Source organism: Bos indicus, chromosome 5 (genome assembly GCF_029378745.1).
Source record: "Bos indicus isolate NIAB-ARS_2022 breed Sahiwal x Tharparkar chromosome 5, NIAB-ARS_B.indTharparkar_mat_pri_1.0, whole genome shotgun sequence".
In the NCBI taxonomy this organism is placed as follows: Eukaryota; Metazoa; Chordata; class Mammalia; order Artiodactyla; family Bovidae; genus Bos; species Bos indicus.
The window spans coordinates 47,456,108-47,472,922 of NC_091764.1; the positions used below are offsets into that span (position 1 = coordinate 47,456,108).

The window sequence follows — 16,815 nt, forward strand, 5'->3', positions numbered from 1 at the left end:
CCTTTTAAATTAATTATACATGGCAGGCAGTTTTGTGCATTAATTATATAATTTTTGTCTCTTAATTATTTTATGTATATGAAGATTTAGTCCCCAGTTCAAGTCAAAGTAAGTATTATGACCTACATTTCAGTTCAGGTCAGTTCAGTCACTCATTCGTGTATGACTCTTTGCAACCCCACGGACTGCAGCATGCCAGGCTTTCCTGTCCATTACCAACACCCGGAGCTCATTCAAACTGATGTCCATCAAGTCAGTGATGCCATCCAACCATCTCATCTTCTATCATCCCCTTCTCCTGCCTTCAATCTTTCCCAGCATCAGGGTCTTTTCAAATGAGTCAATTCTTCACATCAGGTAGCCAAAGTATTGGAGTTTCAGCTTCCGCATCAGTCCTGCCAAGGAATATTCAGGACTGATTTCCTTTAGGGTGGACAGGTTGGATCTCCTTTCTGTCCAAGGGACTCTCTATAGTCTTCTCCAACACCACAGGTCAAAAACATTAATTCTTTGGCACTCAGCTTTCATTGTAGTCCAACTCTCACATCCATACATAACCACTGGAAAAACCATAGTTTTCACTAGATGGACCTTGGTTGGCAAAGTATTGCTTCTGCTTTTTAATATGCTGTCTAGGTTGGTCATAGCTTTCCTTCCAAAGAGCAAGCATCTTTTAACTTCATGGCTTCAGTCACCATCTGTAGTGATTTTGAAGCCAAAAAATATAAAGTCTCTCACTGTTTTCATTGTTTCCCCATCTGTTTGCCACGAAGTAATGGGGCTGGATGCCATGATCTTAGTTTTCTGAAAGTTGAGCTTTAAGCCAACTTTTTCAGCCTCCTCTTTCACTTTCATCAAGAGGCTCTTTAGTTCCTCTTCACTTTCTGCCATAAGGGTGGTGTCATCTGTGTATCTGATCAGATCAGATCAGATCAGATCAGTCGCTCAGTCGCGTCTGACTCTTTGCAACCCCATGAATCGCAGCATACCAGGCCTCCCTGTCCATCACCAACTCCCGGCGTTCACCCATACTCACGTCCATCGAGTCACTGATGCCATCCAGCCATCTCATCCTCTGTCGTCCCCTTCTCCTCTTGCCCCCAATCCCTCCCAGCATCAGAGCCTTTTCCAATGAGTCAACTCTTCGCATGAGGTGGCCAAAGTACTGGAGTTTCAGCTTTAGCATCATTCCCTCCAAAGAAATCCCAGGGCTGATCTCCTTCAGAATGGACTGGTTAGATCTCCTTGCAGTCCAAGGGACTCTCAACAGTCTTCTCCAACACCACAGTTCAAAGGCATCAATTCTTCGGTGCTCAGCCTTCTTCACAGTCCAACTCTCACATCCATACATGACCACAGGAAAAACCATAGCCTTGACTAGATGAACCTTTGTTGGCAAAGTAATGTCTCTGCTATAGATGGAGAAGCTCTACACAGTCAGCAAAAACAAGACCAGGAGCTGACTGTGGCTCAGATCATGAAGTCCTTATTGCCAAATTCAGACTGAAATTGAAGAAAGTAGGGAAAACCACTAGACCATTCAGGTATGACCTAAATCAAATCCCTTATGATTATACAGTGGAAGTGAGAAATAGATTTAAGGGCCTAGATCTGATAGATAGAGTGCCTGATGAGCTATGGAATGAGGTTCGTGACATTGTACAGGAGACAGGGATCAAGACCATCCCCATGGAAAAGAAATGCAAAAAAGCAAAATGGCTGTCTGGGGAAGGCTTACAAATAGCTGCGTATCTGAGGTTATTGATATTTCTCCCAACAATCTTGATTCCAGTTTGTGCTTCATCCAGCCTGGCATTTAGCATGATGTACTCTGCATTTAAATTAAACAAGCAAGGTGACAACTTGCTGTACTTGTGTTCTGACTTGGAACCAGTATGTTGTTCCATGTCCAGTTCTAAGTGTTGTTTCCTGATCTGCATACAGATTTATCAAGAGGCAGGTCAGGTGATCTGGTATTCCCATCTTTTTCAGAATTTTCCAGTTTGTTGTGATTCACACAGTCAAAGGCTTTGGCATAATCAATAAAGCAAAAGTAGATATTTTTCTGGAACTCTCTTGCTTTTTTGATGATCCAGTGGATGTTGGCAGTTTGATCTCTGGTTCCTCTGCCTTTTCTAAATCCAGCTTGAACATCGGGAAGTTCACAGTTCATATACTGTTGACACATGATTTGGAGGATTTTGAGCATTACTTTGCTGGCACGTGAGATGAGTGCAACTGTGTGGTAGTTTGAGCATTCTTTGGCATTGCCTTTCTTTGGGCTTGGAATGAAAACTGACCTTTTCCAGTCCTGTGGCCACTGCTGAGCTTTCCAAATTTGCTGGCATATTGAGTGCAGCACTTTCACAGCATCATCTTTCAGGATTTGAAATAGCTCAACTGGAATTCCATCACCTGCACTAGCTTTGTTCATAGTGATGCTTTCTAAGGCCCACTTGACTTCACATTCCAGGATGTCTGGCTCTAGGTCATTGATCACACGATCATGATTATCTGGGTCATGAAGATCTTTTTTTGTACAGTTCTTCTGTGTATTCTTGCCACCTCTTCTTAATATCTTCTGCTTTTGTTAGATCCATACCATTTCTGCCCTTTATTGAGTCCATCTTCGTATGAAATATTCCCTTGGAATCTCTAATTTTCTTGAAGAGATCTCTAGTCATTCCCATTCTATTGTTTTCCTCTATTTCTTTGCACTGATCACTGAGGAAGGCTTTCTCATCACTGAGGAAGGCTTTCTCATCACCAAGGAAGGCTTTTTTATCTCTCCTTGCTATTCTTTGGAACTCTGCATTCAAATAGGTATATCGTTCCTTTTCTCCTTTGCCTTTAGCTTCTCTTCTTTGCTCAGCTATTTGTAGACAACCATTTCGCCTTTTTGCAATTCTTTTTCTTGGGGATGGTCTTGATCATTGCCTCCTGTACAATGTCATGAACCTCCGTCCATAGTTCTTCAGGCACTCTGTCTTTCAGATCTAATCCCTTGAATTAAATGACTTACATTTAACCTGCCACAGATGTCACAGAGCCAGACATACATAGGTGGTCAGAATCTTCCTTACTGAGTTATCAATTTGGTTTGACAGCACTCAAAACTGCCCAGTAATTTTAACAGCACTCCATAAAGAACTGGGTTAAAAAATGAGTGGAGAATTCTGAAGTTCACACACTGTGTTGTTCAGTTGCTAACTCACGTCAGACTGTTCACAAACCCATGGACTGTAGCATGCAAGACTCCTCTGTTCTCCACTCTGTCTCTGAGTTTTCTCAGATTCATGTCCATTGAATCAGTGATGCTATCTAACCATTACTCACTGTACATCATTTGAAACACATGATATTTTATAGAGCTCAATAAGTGGCTATGGGTGTAGATTAGCCAGACCCAACACTGACTGCCTCTTGATAAAAAGTCTTCTGGTACACCCAAAAGTAAAGTGAGGATGGCGAAAGAGACTTGCCTCGAAATGCTCTTTATCACAAGGAAAATGCTGCTACAGTGTGTACATGGACCCTCTGGCTGATATTCTTATTCATTCACGCATGTGTTCCTTCACTCATTCACTCGTTCATCAGCCATTATATGCCAGGCTCTGTTCTAGTTGCCACAGTGCATCTAGTGAGCAAGGCAAGCAAAGTAGATTCCTATTCTCATGGGATTTACATTCCAGTCTAGAGAGACAAGCATTAAAAGTATATTAAATCAATAAAGCCCTTTCAACTATGAAGAATATATTAATAAAAAAGCAATGGAATAACATAGGAGAGACAACTTCTTCATCCAGGGAGGTCAGAATGACTTGGCACCTGAGCCAGCCTTGTAAACAGGTAGGAGAATATTAGAAGTAGGAAGTGTGCGAAGGGGTGAAGCTAGAGAGATAAGTAGGGCTCACATTTGATTCTCTTTGTTACTGTAACCCATTGAAATACCTTAAATGGGCATTGCATCATCTAATTTATGTATTTAAAATATTCTGTACTATGGATCCTGGAAGGTTGGTAGGTAAGAGATGAACCAGGGAGCCAAGTCTGAAGATTTGGCAGTGGTCGAGGTGAAGGAGGTGGTAGCTTGGTAGCTTGAAAGTAGACTAGTGGAGAGGGAGATAAATCCCAAAACTAGAAACTGAAGTATATAGAAGCAAAAGACCATATGTTCAGGACTACAAAATGATGGTGGCCATGAAAGTGTACTGCAGATTTCTCAGTCTCTCAACTTGTGTCCAGTGAATGAAATTTGTAGAGTGAGAGATATACCTGTTTCCTTTAAAAAAAAAAAAAGAAAAAGTATTCATTGGCAAGTAGATAGAAAGTATATGGTATCAATGCTATTAAATAAAGAGTCACTAGTTTTTATTCTATGTGCCAGCACCATGCTAAGCACCTTGGTGCATATTCTCAACAGTTGGCCTCTGGGATAGATGCTTTTGTGATCTCTACTTGACATAATGAGGGAACTGTGGCTTAGACAGGTTGAGTAACTGGTCAAGGTCAGATAGAGAAGATGGGTTGGAACTGGAACGGAAATACAGGTGGCCTCAGCCCGTGGTGATCTGTTCATGCTTTTGTTCCATGATCTGTCTCATTCCAGAAAGGCTGAGATGTGTCAATGAGGCTGATGTCACTGATGGTGTAATTTAAACTCTTACCCAAAGAACTCTCCTTTAAATACTTAGAGTATCTGACCTCACTCCATGAATAAATACTGCAAATTCATTCATATGTAAGGCACCTAGTCTTAGAATCATGACAATAGAGATAAAAGTCCATAGTTTTTCATTCTTTAAGACAGTTAAGTGAAAATTTTCCAATCAATATAGTAACAAACATAAAAGCGCTCATACTTTCAGACCACTGAGTAGAAAATCAAATCTAAACAATATTGAAATTAGAATGGAAGTATGATACACATTTTTTAAAACATAAAGTGGACACCAGCATTTTGAAATTAGCTTTATTAAAATTTTGTGGCATCTTAAAAAATACAAGAGTATTTGAAATAGTTTTAATAATTAAATGCCTTCTTTCAAATATAAATACAGCTTTTAAAAATACCCCCCAAATTGTAAAGTATGTTGACACTTGCATCTTCTTATTAGGGTATGGATAAGATCCTGATAGAATAGTTTATTGTGGTTCAAGTGATGAATAGTAGTGTAATTAAAATGTCAGAGCAGTAAATTGTGATATGTGACTAGTACATCCTTTGAATCAGGAGCCAGTATGATTTATCATTCATTCTTTTCTTTTTCTCAAAACAAGAGCTACTAACTGGCCAAGATTTGCAAATCTCTAATTACTAATCTTGTGCCATAGATCTTGCAGGGTTGACTTTTAAGTTAAAGAAAAAAATGTTTTAATCTCTGCTGTGAAGCACAGGGGGAGATTAGAAATTGATTCAGTAGTCATCTTAAAAGGAGAAAAAAATGGGCTGGGGAAAGACATGCATTATTGTTGGGAAGATGAAAAGTTACCATCTCTGGTGTTAATCATAGGTTTTGCTGACCACTGAGAAAAGGGCAAAGCCAGTTTTTTTCCTTTTTTTGTGCAAGCAGGCTTCATTTTTTTGTTGTTGTTGTTACTTTTTATTTGTGCAGTTCAGTTACTTTTTCCTCTTTTTTGGTTCTTTGTTTTTTCTTATTTCTCATCATCACTTCATGTGGGCAGTGAAAATTCAGAGGAGCGACAGGCCACTTCCCTGGGACTTCTGGGCCAGCAACCACTGCAGCCTTCACACCTACCATCACTATAACTCGTTCCACCCTGACCATTGCAGAGCGCCGGCCCTGACAGTCATGAAAGCGCCTCCTCCAAACAGCCCTCGTAATGTTCCAGGCTTTCTCCTCCTGGTCTTTTACTTAAATTATATTCTTCTCATGCCTTCTTCATCTGATTCATACCATATTTGGTTTCATAGGTGTGGTGTCTTTTTTTTTTTTGTAGTAGCAACTTCTCATTTCTGTCATCTCTTAAGTCTGTCTTTTCCATTAGAAAGCATTTGTTGTTAAGAGAGGATGTAAATGTTCAGAATGATTTATGTGTGGTCAGGAAATAGCAATGAAGAATAGTATATAGAAGATAATGTTCTCAGACCTTATTTGTGTATATGGAACCACTTGTGAAATTCATGCCAGAAGCTGTCTATGAAAATGAGATTATGTATCTGAAGCATTGAGTTGTTGTTTATGGAGAAACTTGCTTTAATGTTTTCTTTTTTTGTCTAAAGCAAAACTCGTAGAGCCTCTCTGTGTTGCATTGTACTTACGGAGATCGATGCTGCTCCTTAGGCATTTCTGGGCTCTTATAACACAGATTCTAAAGCACTGTCTCCATGGCTCCTGAGACTTGGTCTCTGATTGGTTGGAGCCACCTACTAGCCAGGTCTCTGATTGGTTGGAGCCACCTACTAGCCATTGCTGTGCATCTTGTGTGTTTTCTGGATTGTTGCTGGTTGACAGGTGTGGCAGGCTTACACGCCCCCTGAGAATGCTCTGTGCCAAGTCTTCACTCTCTTACAGCAGCTTTGGTGTCTTCATCCTTCTCTCCCACCTCCATGAGTGCATACAGCCTGAGTTCCCTGAACATGGGGACTTTGCCTCGAAGCCTCTACTCCACTAGCCCACGTGGAACCATGATGAGGAGGCGACTGAAAAAGAAAGACTTCAAAAGCTCACGTAAGTGAAATGTTAACCGATGTCTTTTGGCCTGAAAAAACCTGTGGGTCCATTGGCATCTTGAATGTAAGGAAACCTATAGGAAGAGTGTTTTGCAGGAAGAAGATAAGTAGCTCACTACCTTGTGCCAAAGACCATTGAAATGATATCCCTTATCGACATAACAGTTGCACCACATACAATTTCAGACTGGGTTAGTTCGTACTACCTTTGCCTACAACGTTTTATTTGAATTTTTTTTCTTGCTCTTTTGATCTGATAAAATCAAAGATGTAATTTTTTTCTTTAAGACTCCTTCCTTATATTCTGGGTACCTTTGAACATAAAACCATTGTTCTTTGTTTCTTATTGACTAAAGATGGGTCCACCTACTCACTCTGAAAACTGTATCCCCTTTTGGTAAATATGAGTCCCATGTATTTGTGTAGTATTATTATAAATTTCCGGAGAAGGCAATGGCACCCCTCTCCAGTACTCTAGCCTGGAAAATCCCATGGACGGAGGAGCCTGGTAGGCTGCAATCCATGGGGTCACTAAGAGTCAGACATGACTGAGCGACTTCACTTTCACTTTTCACTTTCATGCATTGGAGGAGGAAATGGCAACCCACTCCAGTGTTCTTGCCTAGAGAATCCCATGGACGGAGAAGCCTGGTAGGCTGCAGTCCATGGGGTCGCACAGAGTTGGACACGACTGAAATGACTTAGCAGCAGCAGCAGCATTATAAATTTCATATTTCATGAACCATCCCTGCAAAAAAAGACGATAATAAGTTTAAACATGCCTTTCAAACTATAGCTTATTCCCCTTAAATGTGCCTTTTCAATCTGTATTTCATACCTCAAGATTCTAATACTTTCACAGGGAACCTGCTCCACTGACAAGCACTGCCCTAACATATATGTTACCCACTTAAGTGTCAGGAAGATTGAAAGGATCCTTATCTTTACAACAGGTATCCTAAAGACTAGGAATTTCAACTACGACTCTTAGAACTATGATCTTCTGGGACAGGCAAGCATGTTACAGACTAGGAAAAACTAGGAAGATGTGGTTGGCGGCCTGCTTCTGGATAGCTGCTTGTCCATGTAAAGAAGAAAGGGTGATCAAATGCCTTAGGGAAAAAGGGAAGAAACACATCACTCCTGAATTTTTCTTTTGTGGGAGTGGGAGGGCAGAGCATAATCTCTCATCATAATCATGTAAGTTTTAAAGAAAGAGAACACCTAGTTTTCCAGCCAGATCTAACCAGTGTAGAGAGAGGTAAGTGTTTCTTGTATTTTTTTTTTTTCTGGTGGCCATGATTGTGTTTCCCATAAAAACAACTCAAAGAAGATGGGATCTCTTCTTGTGTTTACTATGGAGATAAAGTAAGGAACACTCTTAAGCTACCTGCTGCTGCTGCTGCTGCTAAGTCGCTTCAGTCCTGTCCGACTCAGTGCGACCCCATAGACAGCAGCCCACCAGACTCCCCCATCCCCGGGATTCTCCAGGCAAGAACACTGGAGTGGGTTGCCATTTCCTTCTCCAATGCATGAAAGTGAAAAGTGAAAGTGAAGTCGCTCAGTCGTGTCCGACTCTTGGCGACCTCATGAACTGCAGCCTACTAGGCTCTCCTGTCCATGGGATTTTCCAGGCAAGAGTACTGGACTGGGGTGCCATTGCCTTCTCCACTTAAGCTACCTAAAGATAGCTAAACCCAAGTACTTCAAGACTGGTGTTAAAGAGAAAACATTCTTGTGAAGAGAGGTGGTTGGATCTATTGGCTCTTCAGCTTGTTTGCCAGAGAGTCATCTTCAGAAGTGGGTCTGTGGCCAGGCCTCCCAGCACCACCAGCAGTGTGGGAGACTGGCCATCACCCATACTGGGAAATGGTCTCTTCATGTTATAGGAACGCGAAGGTTTGCTTACAAAGGAAACCATGGCTAACCACTGCTGTGGTGTATTCCTGGTTTTGATGTGCATATCCCTTCAAATATAAGATTTGTCATCTTTAATATAGGTAAATGGAAGGAAGATTGAGTTTAGTCAAAATGCGAACAAGGAGCTTCTAGATATTTCTTAGCTAACACTAGAGGGTAAATTATTTACTCTTGAAAGAAACAAGTTGAAGGCAGCATAGTGAACTGGTGATGAGCCCAGATTCTTCTCATCCCAAAGTCATTACTTTGTAGCAGTAAGACCTTGAGCAAGATTTTTAAGCTTTCTATATCTTGGCTTTCTTAGCAACAAAGTGAGGCTAATTATAGTACTTACCCCATTGGGTAATTGTGAAGATTATATGAAAATGCATATATATATATATATATATATATATTATTGCCAGTCAGTTCAGTCACTCGGTCATGTCCGACTCTTTGTACCCATGGACTACAGCACACCAGGGCTCCCTGTCCATCACCAACTCCCGGAGTCCAACCAAACTCATGTCCATTGAGTCAGTGATGCCATCCAACCATCTCATCCTCTGTTATCCCCCTCTCCTCCTGCCCTCAATCTTTCCCAGCATCAGGGTCTTTTCAAATGAGTCCGCTCTTCACATTAGGTGGCCAAAGTATGGAGTTTCAGCTTCAACATCAGGCCTTCCAATGAACACCCAGGACTGATCTCCTTTAGGATGAACTGGTTGGATCTCCTTGTAGTCCAAGGGACTCTCAAGAGTCTTCTCCAACACCACTGGTCAAAAGCATCAATTCTTCGGCTCTCAGTTTTCTTTATAGTCCAACTCTCACATCCATATATGACTACTGGAAAAACTATAGCCTTGACTAGACAGACCTTTGTTGGCAAAGTAATGTCTCTGCTTTTTCATATGCTATCTAGATTGGTCACAACTTTCCTTCCAAGGAGCAACGGTCTTTTAATTTCATGGCTGCAGTCACCATCTGCAGTGATTTTGGAGCCCAAAAAAATAAAGTCTGACACTGTTTCCACTGTTTCCCCATCTATTTCCCATGAAGTGATGGGAACAGATGCCATGATCTTAGTTTTCTGAATGTTGAGCTTTAAGCCAAGTTTTTCACTCTCCTCTTTCACTTTCATCAAGACGCTCTTTAGTTCTTCTTCACTTTCTGCCATAAGGGTGGTGTCATCTGCATATCTGAGGTTATTGATATTTCTCCCAGCCATCTTGATTCCAGCTTGTGCTTCATCAAGCCCAGCGTTTCTCATGATGTACTCTGCATATAAGTTAAATAAGCAGGGTGAAAGTATACAATCTTGACGAACTCCTTTTCCTATTTGGAACCAGTCTGTTTTTCCCTGTCCAGTTCTAACTGTTGCTTCCTGAGCCTGCATACAGATTTATCAAGAGGCAGGTCAGGTAATCTGGTATTCCCATCTCTTTCAGAATTTTCCACAGTTTATTGTGATCCACACAGTCAAAGACATTGGCATAGTCAATAAAGCAGAAATAGATGTTTTTCTGGAACTCTCTTGCTTTTTCGATGATCCAGCAGATGTTGGCAATATGATCTCTGGTTCCTCTGCCTTTTCTAAAACCAGCTTGAACATCTATAAGTTCTAGACTATATATTCATATATATATGATATGTTCATATGTATGCATGAATAATTATATATTCTAATATAATATTCACAATTACCCAATGAAATAAGTATTATAATTATATATATGCAATATATAATATGATGTATATATATGCTGCAATAATACATAGTAAATAGTAAGCACTATTTAATTGTTAGCTATTTTGAATAGTTTACGTGTTTGCTATTAAGGTGCCTAAATTTGAAATATTAACACTGCTCCAAGACTTAGGCATATTTCACCACATTTCCATTTAGGCATAATATAGAAGTTGAATATTCCCATATAGTGAATCAGGATTTGTAGTGGATATTTGTAGATGAAATTTTTACATAAAATGGCTTCATGTGCAGCACCACTTACTGAGAAAGCAGGCTAACAGCCCTCATCAGGGAAGAGCAATTAAAACAAATGCATTCATGCTTGCGCTTCTGCTTTAATCGCTAAACATTTGTTTGTGTTAGGTAAGACTGCTAGGTTGATTAAGGACATTAGTCATGACAAATAAATGATAATCTGTTTGGCTATTGCAGGTTGATATTTATACATCTTGAATTTTGTAGTAGGAAACAAGGCCAAGGCCACACTGTCACCAATACCCATAACCTAGTGATAAATTCTCTCTTAAAACAGCACGTTATTCTCCAACATAATAGAAGTATAAGCAGAAACCTGGTTCTAGAAATCTGCTCTTAGCATTCTCTGTAGACATTAGCCACTAGAGCACCACTGACCATATATCTGCCAGGATTTATGTGTATCTCAGGAAATTATACATTTTATATTTTAATCAAACAAGAAGATTCAGAAAGCTATAAACTTTTATTCCCACTTCAGAAAGACCTAAGAAACTAATGTTAATTTTCCAAAATCAGAAGAAAACTGAGGATTTAGTTTTTCAGTTTTATCTCTCTTTTTATTTTTTGCTTGAACTTGGTATGGTCACGTTAGAGGTAAAGGTTTTCCCAAATAACAGATAATAAAACTTTTATTGCCACTCTCACTATATTATGGTTTATTTCCACCACTTTATTTATGTCTTTATTTGGTGCCACCATTTACTGCCCCTTTTCTAATACTTACGTTCCTATAGCAACCAGGCCATTTGTATGGATGGTGAATCATGGTAAAGTCACAACAAATATAATAAAAATCTCTTAGCTGTATTGGTGATCAGTTGAGGCCAGAGCAAAACAGAAAGAAAAAAAAATTCTTACTTATGTTTCTAATACAAAGGAAGGACATGGCCAGAAAAGAATGAAATTTTCTCACATAAATATTAAAACATTCTCTGTTATTGACCAAGGAGGAAAATACAGGAAGCCTGTTACAGCATGTTACAAGGATTAAAAGAGGAAAGTCATGTTTGTGTCCCAGGGAAAATGTTAAGTACCCCCAGCATCGGTTTCCAGGAGTGTCACAAAGCCCTGGGACGTGGCAGAGCCATGTCACAGAGGGAACCCACTTATCACCTCTTCCGTATTCTTACTGACCTTTCCCCCACAGCATGAGCTGCCCCTTTTTCTGCCATAGAGGATCAAGGCCCCTCCCAGAAGCCCATCATCCCCTGTGATGGCGGGGCATGACTGAGCAGTGGATCTGGCTATTCCGCCCAGCTTCCTGCTCCGGTACACAGGGCCAGTGTAGACGCTTTCCTGTTTGCAGTCTGCCTGAATTGCAGCAAAGGGTAGACCTTACAACACGTTCTCAGAATGATCCTTGCCTCTTCTGTGGTCATCGCTTACTGCTAGGGAGGGCACCACTGGAAAGAGCTGAAAGGAAGAGAATGAAACAACCTAACAATTTTTGTGCCTGCCACCAGCCCCTGAAAAACAACCGGAATTCAAAGGCAGCTCATGGTAAGCTTTTAAAATGACCATGCACAGAGCTCTCGAAGGGGTCAGCTTAAGAGCTGCCCTACCCCTATTTGGAGGAGGGAGCTGTTGACCACTCCGACTGTCTCCTGAACTGGATCATGTGATGTACAATGTGGACTCTAATGTGGAACACTTAGTGAGATATAGGTCTTCAGTTACAGAATCCAATAATTGTAAGCACAGTATATGAATAAATCTTTGATAATTACCTGGCAGGGGAGATACCATGATCGTGTAGGTGGTCTTCCCAGGGTGGGGCTTCTCCATTGTAGTCCACATACACTGACCCCTACAATTTCCCCAAATGAGGGAAATTCTACTACAGAATTTGTGATAGTAGGGGGACTGTGTTTGTGCTTTCCCTTTTTAAAAAGAGAATCTTTGAGGTCCATTTCTCTATATACTTTTCAGATGCTTTTTATATCTGACAATAAATTTCACAGCTGTCTAAATTAAGAAAACATTTGGCAGATTTTTAAACCTCAGAGCTAAGAAGTCATCTTTGGCCTCCCATTACTTGGCCTTTCCTTACAGTAGGAAACACAAGGATTGACAAAAACACAGGGTGAACTCCTGCAGAACCCTCCAGAAAGGAGTGAGAAGAGGACAGAGCAGATGTAAATCCCGAACACAACCTTGGCACACACGCGTTAGCAGTGTTCAAACACAGCACGTCAGCAGTGTGGTCATTTCCATCTTCACTTGTAAGTAGAAGTGGGCACACCATAGACCAGAGCCAATACCTGGCAGGAGTATTTGCTGCTTTGCTGCTGGAGGGAGAGAATGCATTATACAGAAGTTTAAACTACCCGGTTATAATTCATAAATAACTTTTATTTTCTCCTGCTTTTTGACCACATTAATGAAGCAGGATAATCAAACTCATCTTTTTCTCCTCCAAGTAATATTAGTTTGGTTTTTTTTTTTTTTTGGCCTATCATCTTTAAATCTGTAGTTTATCTTCTTTATCTCTATTGGTCATTTTCAAGACTTTAATATGTGTGAGTAATCAGTACAAGCAATTTCCAATGAAATTGTACTATTTCAAAGAACAGATTCTAGTACGTCAGAGGACTTTCAGAGTTAATGGTAAAATCCTAAGGTATTTAATATAATCCTGTACTCTTCATAAAATTATAAAACCAGTGTTTAATACATTTTTAATTCTAAATTAAATGTCCTCATAATTTCTACCATCTCAGCTTGCCTCCAGGTAGAGGTTATAGATTTAATGATACCCATATGAATTAATACTTATTTCTATTTTCAAAACCTTCTAGAAAATGAAATTCCTCAACTGTCTTCTGTTTCAGAAAAATATAGCACGTCTTTCCCTCAGAAAGTCTTTGCTAAATCTAAACTAATCCCCCCATTACTATTAAAGTGACCTATTCCTTCTTGATTCTTTCTTAGTGGAAATGGTAATCAGCTGACTTAACAATTCAGACTTTTAACTCCAGTTGAGTAGTCCAAAAATCTATGCCAAATTGGGATGGTAAATGGAAAAAATATTAATGTGGACCTATAGAAAGTTCCATATAAAGTAAAATATACTTGTTGAAGTCCAAAAATCTTCACTCAGAAGACAGAGTGCCATCTGCCTAAGGGTGATGTTCTAATATTATATTCCCACCTGCTATGAGTACTAACTGGAAAGAAATGCAACCCTCCAGATTTTTGCTGACATGAAATGGTACCTTCTACTGGTTTTGTGCCACCAATAACAAAATGTGTGATCTGGAGAGCATTCAGAATACAGTTGTGATATTAACAAAGCCACACTAGAAAACCCAATCTGAATTGACATTTGATTATGTGTCCGATCTTGGGATTATAAGCCACTGTCTATAGAAAGATGAGGGTTGGAGGCTACTTTCACCTCCTAAAGCAGGCCACTTTAACCTCAGTGACATTAACCCTGCTGGGAAAGAACAGTGACAGTGCCTCTTAAGAAGAAGTAGATTTTCCTTACTCCTCATGGGAAAAGGATACACCTCACCATCCTCTGCAGTGTCAGCCTGAATGCTGGAACGATCCACATGGCAGAAGAATTGGAGTCCTGAAGGACCAGTCTCGTTCCGTAACTCAGCAGACCAAGGGCTGATTCCAAAAAGGAAAATATTGATGTTATAGAACCGGATTCATCCCACATGGCTTTAGCCATGGAAATTCCAGGCACTGGAATTTCAGAGGGGAAAAGATCTGGTTCCGATTTTTAAGGAACTCAAGAGTCTAGTGACGAGACAAGAAGGAAAATAAAAAACTGATAAATGCTGAAATAGGACCATGTATTAGAAAAGTAGAAATGTATAAAAGTCATTTAAATGACTCCATCATGCCAAGCCAATGATAGATGAAGGTTGATGACCAGTTACATCCTTACCACCTCAGGAGCCAGACTTAGATCAATTGTTTCTTCAAACCTGAAGGTCAAGTTTTTTGTAAAAAGCTAGAAACTTAGGAACAAATGTCTAAAGTAGGGGGGAAAAGTTAGATCAGTTAGCCCAACCCCCTTTCTCCTAGATAGGAAAGAGATTAATGACTTAGTCCCAAGGTCACCCAGCTGGTTTCTTAGTGGTTGAGCCACGACTAGATCCCAGGTACCCTGACCCCAAGACCATGCTCTTCCTACAGTTGCCACAGCTGTCCTTGATATGAGAGGTGGGTGTGACGAGGGGCTACACTGATGCTATGACTTAGATGTGACAGATATTGGGCGATTCATTTACCCCATTCAGCTCTAGTTAAACTTTTGCTTAAAGACCAAAACCTCATGTCCCACCATTAACAGTGGGCTTTTTTTTTTTTCCAGAGACATGATCTGTTTCAGAAACACTGGCCTTCCTGGTGCCTGTTCCAGTTTAAAGTCATTTCTGCTGTGTGTGTTTGTTCCTCTAGTGTCATTAGCCTCTAGCACCGTGGGCTTGGCTGGGCAGGTCGTTCACACAGAAACCACAGAGGTTGTGCTGACCGCGGATCCTGTCACAGGATTTGGGATTCAACTGCAGGGCAGTGTGTTTGCTACAGAGACCCTCTCCTCTCCACCTCTGATTTCCTATATTGAAGCTGACAGCCCAGCCGAGAGGTGAGATCCTTTCTTTCACAGCATCATTTTCTGCCCTGCATTTCTTGCTGGCTATCTTCGACTGGCTAATAAATTATGGAACAGTGCTCAATGCAGGAAATGCAAGATGAGATGAACTCTCTGTTCTGACAATAAAATTTTATGTTCTTGATCAGGTTTGAGAAAAATAGTGAGCCTGGGTGGTGCCTTTAGCAGATTTTTGTCCATCGGGGACTAGAGGCTAAATTAATTAAAAAGAAAAAATCCATTACAAAAAAAAAAAATCTCTGAAGTCAAAACTTCATGATAATTTCTCTGCCATGGGGAATGCACATTCATCATTACTGTATATTGGTTCACGTCAGATTATAATAATATCATGGTGCTAAATTATGCATTACTTCTCTGGGATATTTCAAGATTCCTTTGTTCACATTGGTAGCCATGAAATAGAAGAATGTTGGACTTGCATATAACTGAATCACTTTGCTGTATACCTGAAAGTAACACAGTATAATAAATCAGCTATACTTTTATATAGAAAAAAAGAATGTAAGACATAGCAGTTGACCTAATAGGATGCCCCACAGCAATGAATAAACAAGAACAAATGCTATATTGAAAGGATCTTGGCAATGTCAACTTGAAAATCATTTACTCTGTCTACAACCTGTAATGTCTGGTTCTAAATTTAGATGTGGGGTGCTTCAAATTGGAGACAGAGTGCTGGCCATTAATGGAATTCCAACTGAAGACAGCACCTTTGAGGAAGCCAATCAGCTCCTCCGAGACTCTTCAATCACAAGCAAGGTCACGCTGGAAATTGAGTTTGATGTTGCAGGTATGATCATATAATCTCAAGTCAGCTGCATAGTTGGGAGTGGACTGCATGTGAATTAAGTGGACTATATGGCAGAGAATGTGGGAGGGATGATCATTTTTTATATACTGAATGTGTTTTTGTTTGGGAGGTTTGGGGTGTCATTTTGAATTGTGCATTGCTTTTGTATTATTCATTAAAATGTCACCACAAGAACAATTGAAAATAAATGTGAAAAAATGAATAAGTAATAGCTTTTGTAAAGGTGATAAAAAAATCATGTTAGCCTGTATTCTTCCTGACTTTTCCCGTATATGCTTGAGAAACCATAGTATTCAGTCATGAGGACAGGCAATGCCTCTCTTTGACTCTTCCTACTGCAAAAAAAAAAAAAAAAAATTGAAGGTTCTGTAGGGAACAATGAAAATTCATTAGATGAATTTATGTAGGCCAAGTAGGTAAGTATTTGGTCTCTGGTGTTAAAGAGAAGTTGCCACCAGACACTTGTTAAAAATGACAAAGAAGACTTTATTCAAGACTATTTCCATAGTCATCAAAACTTGCCATAGGAAAGAGAGGGTGAACTTAACATCAAAAACAGCAAGGGTGTTTATGTTTAGTCATGGAGGAGGTGTTTGTCAGTAGCTAATAGGTATACAGGTTTTAGAGGTAGGCGCTAGTTCTCATTTAATAAAGTTGTCTTCTCTTAGTGAAGTGTTACTACCATCTCACAGACCTAATAACCATTGCTGCTAAGTCACTTCAGTCGTGTCCGACTCTGTGCGACCCCATAGACGGCAGCCCACCAGGCT

At 40.1% G+C, this 16,815-nt stretch overlaps 1 protein-coding gene and 1 non-coding gene across 11 annotated transcripts in view; both read left to right on the forward strand.

The window, feature by feature from the left end:
• The window catches only part of GRIP1 (glutamate receptor interacting protein 1), a 502,117-nt gene that overhangs the window by 389,141 nt on the left and 96,161 nt on the right, over positions 1-16,815 (forward strand). For 4 of the 10 annotated variants that reach the window (XM_070789346.1, XM_070789345.1, XM_070789343.1 and 1 more), the window contains exons 10-13: positions 5,686-5,841; positions 6,537-6,692; positions 15,018-15,204; positions 15,879-16,024. In XM_070789346.1, the coding sequence (XP_070645447.1) occupies positions 5,686-5,841; positions 6,537-6,692; positions 15,018-15,204; positions 15,879-16,024 (645 nt within the window). The remainder of the gene's footprint in view (positions 1-5,685; positions 5,842-6,536; positions 6,693-15,017; positions 15,205-15,878; positions 16,025-16,815) is intronic. The other 6 variants (XM_070789349.1, XM_070789351.1, XM_070789347.1 and 3 more) reach the window with 2 other exon arrangements.
• On the forward strand, positions 12,321-12,485 carry LOC139183377 (U1 spliceosomal RNA). Its single transcript, XR_011566969.1, has one exon. It is a non-coding gene; the product is annotated as a U1 spliceosomal RNA (small nuclear RNA).